The following is a 12,838-nucleotide window of genomic DNA, read 5'->3' on the forward strand; positions in this document are numbered from 1 at the left end:
CCCGGTAAAATAGGGGCCGTCTCACATAACAGTATGCGTAAAATGCTGCCCGTATAATACAGCGCTTTACCGCTGCGCAAGGTGGTGATGTGCAGGCATAGCGCTGCGCTGGGCAGCCATTTTACACTGTATCTCACACACACTGTTATGCGCAGGTTTTTTTTTGGTTTTTTTTCATTTCCCGCTTTGTCGCTTAGTGACGTTGCGTATAAATGCAGCACATAGTGGAAATTGCGTGTGTATATATATATATATAGTGTTTATTGGGCGCCCATAGAGAATGATAGAGCTCTGTCACACGTAAAACAGAACATACTGCGCATATTATACGCAATCCAAAAACCGCTAGCGATGTACTTCATTGACTCCATTCACCGCTTATTACGCGATGAAATTACGCAGGTGTGCGCCTGCCCTGAGGTAAAATCACACCTGGTATTAATCATTATTAGTATACTCTCGGTCAGTATTTTTTATGATTACACTGGCATCCCTAGCTGGTGCCATGGTGGCTAGGAGGGTGCATAGTACACTAGGGCGGCCCCCGTGGTGTGAGGTAACTGCGGGACACACAAGTGTAGACGGACTTTGGCGCCGTTTCCCGCAGCAGCCAATCAGATTGCAGCTTTTATGTTTCTCGCCGAGATTGAAGCTAAGAGCCGAGCTCTCATTGGAGCTGCCGGCCTGTGAGGTAAATCATCTGAGGAGAAGGTGTTGCCGTCCCGTCAGTGAGCCGCTGCCGTCGCCTGCCGTGGGAGGGCGCTCTGCCCACCTGGTTCTCCGCAGACTTCCAGCACAGCAGTCCGCTCCAGCTCCGCTGTTCTCCAGTCTTCTCGGACTCATATGGACTTTGACGAGAAAGTGTGGCCCTTGGCGGGCGGCTTCGGGCGCTACACCCGGCTGGTGGCCGCCGCCTCCTGGCTGCCCAACGTGCTCGTGGCTCTGGGCTTCTTCTCCGACGTCCTGTACACCAGCGCCCCGGAGTGCCCGGGGGAGACGGGGGGCCCCTGCGAGGGACACAACAGCAGCAGCAGCAACCACAGCGGCTGCTCCGGGGGCTGGGGGACACAGAGCTGGCTGCAGAACACCATCATCACCCAGGTGAGGGGCACAGCTGGCAGGAGCGGGCAGTGCCCAGGGGACATTAACCCTTCAGACACTGTTATCACTGATCTGCATACAAGTACGGTATTCTGAATTTAGCTGCCACCCCTTTTTAAAAAATGGCGCAGCGATAGGGCGATTTTGTGGGTTTTTTTGTGTTTAGGTCGTCTTCACACGGTGGAATTTTTGCATGGATTTCGGAGCGTTATTCTGCGTTTTCCGACCCACATCACAGGAAAAAACGGAACGTAACTCATTGAAGCGGGCTCTGCGCAAAAACTGTGACGGTTAACAACACGACGCTAATCGGCGGCGCGACAAACTTCAAACACCCGCAGGTTTTTGCCGTGAATTGTTTTACAATTTTGTGTCCGGTTTTTCGGCTTGGAAAAAAAAAATTCCGCCTTCTGATAAAAAAAATTGGGTTACAGTGACTGTTTATAGCGCCCCCTCGCCGTACGGGCATCAGATGTGCCCACAGGCCCCCGTTAACTTTAATGGGGTCTGTCCGGCTCCCATTATGGCCTCCGTTTTTTTCTCGGATGGACCGGCGCGGCGCGCAGACTTGTTTCGTCTTGGATTTTAGCAGAAATCTGTGATGGAACCAGCGGCGCGGGTGTGGAGGAGCCCTTAAAGGGGTCTTCAGTAGCTGATCGCTGGGGGTGGGTTTGCCACCTGGGAACACACTGATTAGCTGTTCGCAGAGCCTGCTGTCAGTGTGGACAATGCATGAAGCGGATAGCGCTGTCTGTACTGCAGTGGTCAGGATTGGTACTGCAGTCACAACTTCTATTAAATTGAATGGTTCGGTAGCTGTACTTGCAGTACTAAACCAGGCCACTGCAATACGGACAGCACTGCCTGCTTCCTGCACTGGAAGCAGCTGATTGTCGGGGATCCCAAGCAATAGATCAACTATTGATGACGTATCCAGAGGACAGCTCATCAATAGTAAGAGTCACAGACAACCTCTTTAATCTGTGCAGTGTGTATCACTGTCTGGAAACCATCAGCAAGTTGCTGTTGATAGATGGGTTATGTTCCGTACTGCATTATTATGGCGGTGTGCTGTGAATGAGCTTGTAAGGACGACCCTTTATCAGATGAGATCGCATCCTTGAGGACAACGGAAAGTAGTGGCGGACATGCTGACTGCCGCCGTCTGTCACTTATGGGGGAAGGTGTAGTAGCTGGAGGGGATGCCTGTGACTACTTTGTAGTCGCATGGTGGTCCCCACGGTCGGTGATGCGTTTTGTGAAAACACCGCTGTACATGCGAGTCGCATGTCCATTTTTTTTTCTTTTCCGTTGCGGCTGCGCTCTCCTCAATGGAAGCGCCGCCGCAACGGAAAAGCTTGTGGCTGAGCGGCTCCAAATCCCGCACTAGTGCCGTGGGTTTTGAAGCAGCGTTTTCCCGGTGGAAATCTCGCGTTTTTTAGCTGCGGCCAAACCGCGATATTTCCGCCGGCAATACGCCCTGTGAGAACCCAGCCTTAGAGTGCGGTGACACATTACTGTATTTTGGCCTCTGTTTTGCGTCCGTAATATGGAAGTGCCTCTCGGCCTGACTGCGGGTATCCTAACCCGAACTTTGAACATTAGATATTTCCGAAGATGTGCAGCGTTTGCTCGCGGTCAGGCTAACACATGCTTCCATATCATGGACGGAAAACGAAGACCGAAGTATAGTAATGTGTCACCGGTCTAATAACGTGGGTCCCATCCCAGGAGGCCGCTGTTAGAAGTTGCTTGGTTTGCTACAGTTTTCTTCCTTTCACGTTCAGTCTTTCTGTTTTCGTCTTTGCTGGGATCAGAGTTCCTCGAGGCAATGAAGTGTGTACATACCTGCCACCAGTTGTGTGGCACCTCGCCTGGTACAGCGTCTCTCACGTACATGTCATACCGCCTGCAGGTAAATCTGACTTCTAATCCTAGTGTGCATCCTACTTCATGCACGGAAGCCTGCAGATCTCTAAATGTACAGATGTAGCAAACCTTAGCTTGGCTGTGATAACTTTCTGCAACATGTTATCTTATTTTAACACAAAAGCCATTGTTAGGCCTCCTGCTCACGGTGGGCTGGACCCTGCATGCAGGATTCCCACAAGGGAGTTCAACCTGGTGTCCAGCCAGTTACCCCAGCCTACCTGTCCGTCCGGCACTCCGTCATGCATGTGCAGCAGCCACCGGCGCTGGCGGGTGATGTGTATCCCGCAATGAGCACTGTGGAAGTATTGCGGAAGTCCCGTGGGACGGACAGCTTTGTTTGACTTCAGTGAAAGCTGGCCGTGCGTAACCCGCACAAAGTCACAGCATGCTGCAATTTATTCTCCGCAAGCGGAAAATTGCAATCGATTTCCGCTCATGGAGATGAAATGGAGTTTTGCCATTGAATACTATGGGCTGTATTTGCTGAGTAGCCAGCCACGGACTCCGTAATGCAAATTCGCCTGTGTTCAGGAGGCCTAAAGCAACTGAAAGGGTAAAGGCCCTTTTACACACAACGGTTGTCGCTCAAAATTCGCTCAAAAGCCATCTTTTGAGCGATAATTGTTTCGTGTAAATGTGTCCATCACTGAGTTCAGGACAATGATATAAGAGGGACCACACGCTGAGTTCTCTGCAGGCAGCGCTGATAACAGCTGATAACATTCTTTAACAGCCACTGTCCCACTGGAGAACAATAGCAATGTATTTAGAGAACAGACAACCCGCTGTTCTCTAAATACATGCAATGAAGTACTAAAGGGCTGATTAAGCCCATTAGTACTCATGTAAAATGATCGGTCAGAACTGTCAATTTTCAGCGATCATCTGTGTGTGTAAATGCACCTTATCCTTTCCAATCCAGTTTTGGATTCAGGGCTTCCTAAAAGGCTTTCTCTTTTTGATGTCATACATCTGCTGGCAAAAAGCCAGTGTGTGTGCGCCAGAGAGGCTCCGACAGTGGAGTGGCTGGTAGACGGTAAGAATATCCTCTCGGACGTCTTCTGACATTGGAGCTGTACAAGCTTCAATCAGAATGTAGGAAGACGTCAGATAGTGGATTGGAAAGGGTTAAGACCCATTGTCCATGGGGAAATTTGCACTGCGGAATCCAGAGCGGGCATCCGCTTCTGGGTTCCACATCAAATACCGGCCATAACATGGCTATGGAAATGCGCTTTTTCCTGCACACGAGCCCAAAATCAATTGCGATTATCCTCTCACAGAGGAAATATTGCAGCATACTCTATTTTAGTGCGGTGTCCGCACGGATGACTTCCATTGAATGCCACAGAAGTCCTCATAACGTTTTCAGAGTCCAGTTAAACTTTGCTACATCGGTAGAGACGCCGGAGATCAGCTCATATCTCCAAGGAATCGTTCACGCTTGCGCTGCTAAATTCTATTCTTTGGCTTCATTCTAAAAACCGAACAATGGTAAAACTAGAAGTGCCAGATTCGGCACATGCTGGACCCAAACAGCGCCGGATGGAACCCAGAGACTATAATGGGTCAGTCTGGCTGCAGATGTAACTCTATAATTTTCTCAAATGAAATGGGACTGTATAGGGCGAAAAAAGGACAATAAAATGTGCAAACCATATGTGAAAGTGTAAAATTCACGGTGAAAATACATTGCACTAAGATGTGCATTTTTGCGCATACACTCCAGCCTAAGGGTGCATTCACATGGGCGAATGCACATGAAATAACCTATTTATTTTTTACCTGGTGACTCGCATGAGCGATTTTTCTCTTGGAGCGATGGTCCAATATAGAGAAGTTACTGCATGTCCCATTTTTGGGCAATTCTCACTTAAAGGGGTTGTCCCGCGCCGAAACGTTTTTTTTTTTTTTATTCAATAGGCCCCCCCGTTCGGCGCGAGACAAACCCAAGGGATGGCTTAAAAAAAAAAGGTTTAGTACTTACCCGAATCCCCGCACTGCAGCGACTTCTTACTTACCTTACCAAGATGGCCGCCGGGATCTTCACCCACGATGCACCACGGGTCTTCTCCCATGGTGCACCGTGGGCTCTGTGCGGTCAATTGCCGATTCCAGCCTCCTGATTGGTTGGAATCGGCACACGTGACGGGGCGGAGCTATGAGGACCAGCTCTCCGGCACGAGCGGCCCCATTCACCAGGGAGAAGACCGGACTGCGCAAGCGCGTCTAATCGGGCGATTAGACGCTGAAATTAGACGGCACCATGGCGACAGGGACGCTAGCAACGGAACAGGTAAGTGAATAACTTCTGTATGGCTCATAATTAATGCACGATGTACATTACAAAGTGCATTAATATGGCCATACAGAAGTGCTGAACCCCACTTTCTTTCACGGGACAACCCCTTTAAGGCTCATTCACACGGCATATGTGTACAACGCTGCGAGCAGCGTACGGGCTGCAATTGGCACTGTGAATGCATGAGCGTATTGACAAGTGTGATATTATTTTTTTGAGCATGGACGCAGATTGAAACACTGCCCCTTCACAATGCCTGCGGTATAGGGGCAGCATTTCATACATAGTCCTTTCAAGGGCTGCGTATGATACGCAGAGAAATAGAGCATGCTGCGATTTATTTCTCCTGTATCGATACAGTGCCCACATAGACTTTCATTGCCTCTGTTCACTGCATATTACATATGGGTAATACGCGTGCTTAATTTGCGGTGACAATACACCTGTGTGAATGAAACTTTAACAATCACCCATTAATTGCTATGGGAACAAAAACAATCGCATTGCACTTGCAGATGCGATTTGCATGCGAGTGCCGTGTGATTTTTATATATATATATATATATATAACCATTTTTTTTCAAAGCGTGTGCAATTTTTTTCACTCACATGAAAACCGCATGGACATAGATGGGATGCGATGCGTTTTTTTTAAATGCAAAAACGCATTGTAATCACAGAGAAATTGCAGTTAGAGTGCGGTGTGGGTCTGATATTCTTGGAACTACATCACACTCGCCTGTGTGAATGCAATGCTAATGCATATGTCATGAGCCTCTCAATAGCTTTCCATGACGTACCTATAGAACAAAAGGAAAATGGCCTCTGGTGACAGGTGCCACTGTCGGATGCATTAAAGGGGTGTGCCAAGTTATAAAGTTGTCTATGCACAGGATAGGGAATCATTTTATGATTGGTGTGATCTGATCACTGGGATCCTCACTGATCTCAAGAACAGGGGTCCTGAAGGTCCCCACATGAGTGGTGGTCTGCTGCTTTATTCATTGCAATGGGAGTGCTAGGAATTGCTCAGTACGATCACTTGGCAATCATCGACATTGGAATTGAAATAAATGGAGCCTCGGCTGCTTCATTCATGTGGTGGCTTTTGGGATCCCTGTTCTCAAGATTGGTAGGGGTCCCAGCTGTTGGACCTCCACCGGTTATAAAGTTATTCTTTATCCTGTGAATTTTGGACAACTTTATGATTTGGCACATCCCTTCAAATGGATGTCACTCATAGGCTGTAATGGCAAATATAAAACATGATGTGAACAGGCTGTAAGCTATGCGTTATAGCTAGTGTTGAGCGATGATTGAAATAATTCGGATCGGGTGTAGCCAAACCCAATTAAAAAAAAATAATTGGGAATCGGTACTCCTGACTTCAATTTCTTTAAAATCAATAGTAGCAAACTCAGGTTCACTAATTTGCCTTCCTTGAACAATGATGGAGGTGGTGATCGACCCAGTGGTTAGCACTACTTTCTTGCAATGGGGTCCCAGGTTCAGATCCCCATCAAGGTCAGATTCAAACCTAGAAATCCCGCACTGCAAGGCAGCAGTAATCGGCCAACGCACCCGTCATTTCTGCTCAAATCGAGAGACAATATTTTGGTGTTTTTTGCTAAAACTTTGATGATCCTATCTGATTTAGCAAAAATCAGCCCAATTCTATCACTGATCACTACAAGCATCACTAGTTACTACATGAATGTATTACATGGTATCCATACCATACTTGGTTGTGATGAGACCTCAAGGGCGTGTATGGACTACTATAGCAAGAAACCCCACTATGATGCCCATTTACCCTGATAAGAAATGTGGAAAGGCTTTGTCCTAATGGGACAATAACGCCTGTAATATCTTGGGCACTTCATCATGTGTGACGTAGTTCTGTCTTGGATTCTAGCTTGCCTTTTAATTCCCAGTCATCGTTACAAGGTTTGTATAAAGAGTCTAACATTGACTTGCAGGAATGCTGCCTTCCAATAGGTGGCGCTGCAGAGGTATTATTCCATCTCCCTTATTTGCATATTACCCAGAGGAGTATGAATGGCCTTATAAGTCTCCTCACTCACCTTCTAGGTGCTCTCCCTAAGTAGAAAAGATAGCTTTCCTGACTGACACACAACACCGGCTCAGCAAATTGCTGTTCATGGAAATTGTCTTAAAAAGCAGATTCTACGCCTACTAAATATGGAACGTTTCAGGAATGCTGCTGAATGCCAGGAAGCACTGAGATGGACGTCAGATCTCAGCAAGGCGTTGTCTAAGAAAAGCAAAATTCCTGTCAGAACCTGAATGGAAGGGGGCACAGCAGGGGGCCATGATGGCTGACGAAACACCGGTGAATAACAGGATTCTCACAATTAAGCTTCTCAGAAATGGGTGTAATATGAGGCATGTGCCCGCTGGAGGGTCAAGCTACTGACATCATTAAGAGACCCAAAATTATTCATGTCGGTCTACTGGGCATAGTCACCCGCTCTACTGACCAACCACAATGACAACTATATATGCATCATGGTAGTATTGCTGGATATAATAATTTATCATTACTATATGGGCACATCTGGTATAGCTGTAGCACTCTGTGCGATGTGGGCACTGCTGGTGGAATTGGGGATTTTTAAGGGCAGAGAGAAGGTGACAGAGCTGATGGATATATTTGAGTGATCAGATAGCACCGCTGGTCTCAGAGTTGTGAGAGGGAGAGTGTGATATCTCTGCTGTAGCAGCTGGAGCATGTTGGCACACAATCCTTGGCACTGCATCTAACCCTCCACCCACACTTAAAGGAACATTCCAGGCAAGAATGGAAATTCAGTGTATGTGTATACAAGGTGTAGCCATAAAGATGGACCCAGCTTTATATCTCAATACTGGTGTCCTATATTGATGTAACAAAGGCGTACTTGAATGGGAAGGCATGGATGCCTACACGATGGCACCCAGACCCTGCGGGCCCCAGAATATGGGTTTCAATATTGTGTTGTGGTCCTTGTAAGAGAGAGTAAAACCCAATTGCAAAGTTAAAGAGTAACATGTGAGAAGCAGAAATCCACTTTCCGCATCTCTCTAAGTCCCGTAGGACCGCTGCTATGACTGAAGTACGGAAAGCGTACTCGGAGTGTCCTCCTTCTGCTGCGATCGGGGCAGATCCTCCAGGAAGTCATCCGCCGTCGTCTACAGGCGATTCTTCTACCGATCCATGTTGAGTCCCTGGAATGAATACAGGTCCAGTGAGGCAATCACGCCAAATTCCAACCAACACGTTGAATCTAAGACTTGCGTTGTCTTGTGATTGGCTCGTGCTCTTACTAGTAGTTTTCATTGGATCTGCACTGAATCGGTGCTCCAGCATTCAGTTACACTGTCCCGCAATGATAGCATCAGCCCTGGACGGCACTGTTGAATGGCTCCATGCATGTATCGTAGCAGAAGGAGGCAACGCGGAGTACGCTTTCCTTACTTCAGTCATAGCAGTGGTCCCACGGGGAAGAGAGACGCGGGGAGCGGATTTCTTCTTCTCACATGCGATTCTTCCACTTTACAGTTGGGTTTTACCCTCTCATACAGGGGCCACAACAAAAAATTGAAATCCATGTTCCGGGACCCGTATGCCATACCATCGTGTAGTACAGCTATGCCTTTCTTTTCAAGTACGCTGTTGTAATTTCCATATAGAACAGCAGTATTGAGATACAGCGCTGGATCCGTCTGTTCGACTACACCCTGTATTTCTGTTGTGCTTGCTACTATTTACTTCTTGCATTTGCTTCACATTGATACAAAGAGGCTTTTTTTTTGGAGAAAGTTAAATACGTTTTCTTTGTAACGTCGAAAGAACAATTTCTATCCCTTTATCACTGTGTCCTGGAGATGGAGTAAAACGTGTTGTGACTGCTCCATTCTGTCATAGATTTTATATATGTGAGTAACTGTGTTGTTCAGGTATTGCTGTGTATATATTTCTGTAGTCTTCTCTACTGGGGTCATGGTTGACAGTCCTGCCTTTTCTACAAGTATCTTTACATTGAGCAACTTTAGTTCAGCTAGTTGCTCCGAAAAGTTGAAGCGTTCGAACAACAATTCACTTGTTTTTACGCAGCACAATGATTGCTCATTAGTTGTTTGAGGACATATTGTTCATAAAGGAGATCTCCATGCAAATTCACGGCTGTGACTTTACACCAGACGACTTTTTATCCACCAAGCACTGTTTTTTTAGGAGTACTGAAATGAAACGACTAGTGAGCGAATTATCAGTTATCACCTGTTTACTATTATTCGTAAAGCCACCCTAACCCACAGAGCCTTTAGTTAGATTTTAGTACAAACCCAAATCTAAACCATTGTGATCTGATAATTGCAGCTATTCACAGCATGTCATATCCTTTTTCAGTGGGACCTTGTCTGTGAGAACGGATGGAAGGTGCCGCTGGAGCAGATCTGTTATCTGACCGGCTGGTTGTGCGGTTACATCATTTTTGGATGTATATGTGACAGGTAAGAAATGAATCCTCTTGTCCCTTGATATCAAGTTTAGTCACTTAGTTGAGTCTTACTCTATTTGCAATTTATATAGAATAGAAAAAAAAAAAGTAGCAAGGGTGAATATATTATATATAACCCGCTCTCATACAAGTGTATTACGGACGCATTTATGTGATCGTAATACGGACGAGTGTCTTGCCGAGCCGCAGGTCAGTGTCCCAATCTCGCAGCCTCATGGATACCTAGAATGTTCTGAGTTTAGATCACTAGATCCATGGTCGGGCTGGGAGACTTGTCCATATTATGGACGAATAAATGCATCGATAATGCGCTTGTGTGAAACCAGGCATACAGACGCACAACTGGCCCACTGTCATCTTAGGGGAAATGTGCTGATTCCCATTGCTCATAACTGCTGATAGTTTACAATACACGGGAGGATTTGGCAAATGAGGGACATACTAGAATAGTTGGATACAAGGGGTCCTTGTCGTCTCAGTAGAGAGCATTACATTCTGTGTCCTCATTGCTGCATTGTAGGGGGGGGTTGTCATTCGACAGGATAAAGCAAGCACATGCAATGGTAGCCCATAAAAAGTGCATTATTGTATCCATCAGCTTAGATAATAGTGATGCAACCACCACCATTCAGACTGATGGGGAAGATTGTCCATAACTATGGCAACAGCTCATGATAATACAGAAATGCCCATGTAGATCCAGACTTACCCACGCAGCATGGGAATAACCTTTGCGACCATACTTTATACATACATGAAGTCACGCACACCCAAATACACGTTTACTGATTGCTAAACCCCTTAAGCATCACCCATGTGGTGGTTTTACTGGACTATTTCTTTTCTTTTTCCCTCGGCTACCAAAACCGTTTTTGCTGCATTTTTTTTCCCCGTGACACACATGGCTATTTTTTAATCTTTTTTTCTTTTTAATATAATATGTGAACTACTTAGCAGTGCAGCATTCAATGCATCAAGTTGCAACTTCCAGCGCTCACAACAGAGGGATGACGAGGGGAGGTAAGTATAACACCTATATCTCCGGATGCGACCCCTCACCTACTTTTAGCCCATAAGTTTAGCTTATAGTGCTAAAAAAAAGCTCACAGAATCTGTAAGTACAAACCACAATAAGGATCCTTTTAGACGAGCCGATTCCAGTTTGAGTGACTGGTGTCACCGCTAGCTCGTTCGCTCTCGTGCAGCCTATTTAGACAGGCAGGCACATTGTTGTTTTGTTCAAATCAAGAATCAGTTAGTCTTTCACTTTCGTTGTATGTGTAAGACTAACGATTGCTGTTTAAACCAAATGATAAGGGAACAAGCCAACAATGATTTCATGCCTGCATAAAATAAACGACTAACGAAAAGTGATTATCGTTTATAGTCCAGTCGTCGGCTCGCGTTTAGACAAAACGGTTATCGTGCACTTTAGCTTGTTTGAACGATTTTTATTTTTTTTTGAATGGTAATCGTTCTGTATAAAAGCACCTTTAGGCCACTCTCACACATACGTTTACAAAGCGCCGCGTTTGAAATCGCAGCATTTTACTGCGATTTCAGGTGGTGTTTTTGAACACGTCATAGTGTTTGACAGCGGTTTTTAATGCACCCCATTATTGTGATGAAGTGTGTTAAACGCAAAAATAATAGAACAGAGTTCAAAAATAGCAGTGTTAAAAACGCTGCATTGGAGCGCAGGTGTGCGAGTCCCCATGAAAATCAATGGGAGCGTTGTACCGCGATTAGCATGGTGTTCGGAATGCCATAATAGAAAGTGTCAGGTGTGAGAGCGGCCTTAAGTAACTGAAGAGTATGCCCTCTATTTCACACCTGGAGGATAAAGGACTGTACATGTCTTGTTTATCGAGTTAGAACATTTGTTTGCCCAATTGGGCCCTATAAATATTCCCACATACAGCCGATGAACAAGCTGGTCAGCTGCACATCTTCTCATACAAAAACACTTTTGCACAGGCTGAGAATTGACTTATAACAAACTATCGGCCGCTCGTTTTTTGCGATTCACACACAGCAGGAGATTGGTGGTATATGGATGAATGATTTTTAGTACAGGAGAATGTTCTAGCCTGATGATTGTGTGGTGAAAGGCATTTAACCCCTCAATACTGAAGCCTGTTGGTACTTTAAAGGGGTTGTCCCGCGCCGAAACGTTTTTTTTTTTATTTCAACCCCCCCCCCCCCCCCCCCCCCCTCCGTTCGGCGCGAGACAACCCCGATGCAGGGGTTAAAAAAGAAAACCGGAGAGTGCTTACCTGAATCCCCGCGCTCCGGTGACTTCTTACTTACCTGCTGAAGATGGCCGCCGGGATCTTCTCTCTCGCAGGGCTTCTGTGCGGTCCATTGCCGATTCCAGCCTCCTGATTGGCTGGAATCGGCACGTGACGGGGCGGAGCTACACGGAGCCGCTCTCCGGCACGAGCGACCCCATTCATAAAAGACGACGACCCGGACTGCGCAAGCGCATCTAATCTGGCGATTAGACGCTGAAAATTAGACGGCTCCATGGAAACGAGGACGCTAGCAACGGAGCAGGTAAGTGAAAAATTTCTTATAACTTCTGTATGGCTCATAATTAATGCACAATGTACATTACAAAGTGCATTAATATGGCCATACAGAAGTGTATAGACCCACTTGCTTTCGCGGGACAACCCCTTTAATGACCAGCTAATTTTTCAGTTTTTTTTTCATGGTAGCATTCCAAGGGCCATAAAGTTAATTTTTTTTCATCAACATAGCTGTGTGAAGGATTTTATTTTTGCAGGGCAGGTTGTACTTTTTAATTGCACTATTTGTTGGTCCATATGACTTTTTGATTGCTTTCTATTTCATTTTTTTGTGAGGCAAGATTAGCTATTTTTGCAGTTTTTTTTCCATGGCTTCCACCTTGCAGGTTAAATAACATTTTACATGAGTCATTACTTTTATTTTATTTTTTTTACTTTTATCCCACTAG

The 12,838-nt window shown here is 46.0% G+C and overlaps 1 protein-coding gene across 2 annotated transcripts in view; it reads left to right on the forward strand.

The window, feature by feature from the left end:
• Positions 1-747: 747 nt before the first annotated feature.
• SLC22A31 (solute carrier family 22 member 31) overlaps positions 748-12,838 on the forward strand; it is a 30,292-nt gene continuing 18,201 nt past the window's right edge. The window contains exons 1-2 of one of the 2 annotated variants that reach the window (XM_066582973.1): positions 748-1,101; positions 9,747-9,850. In XM_066582973.1, the coding sequence (XP_066439070.1) occupies positions 844-1,101; positions 9,747-9,850 (362 nt within the window). In that variant the 5' untranslated portion in view covers positions 748-843. The remainder of the gene's footprint in view (positions 1,102-9,746; positions 9,851-12,838) is intronic. The other variant, XM_066582974.1, reaches the window with a different exon arrangement.

Source organism: Eleutherodactylus coqui, chromosome 11 (genome assembly GCF_035609145.1).
Source record: "Eleutherodactylus coqui strain aEleCoq1 chromosome 11, aEleCoq1.hap1, whole genome shotgun sequence".
NCBI lineage: Eukaryota > Metazoa > Chordata > Amphibia > Anura > Eleutherodactylidae > Eleutherodactylus > Eleutherodactylus coqui.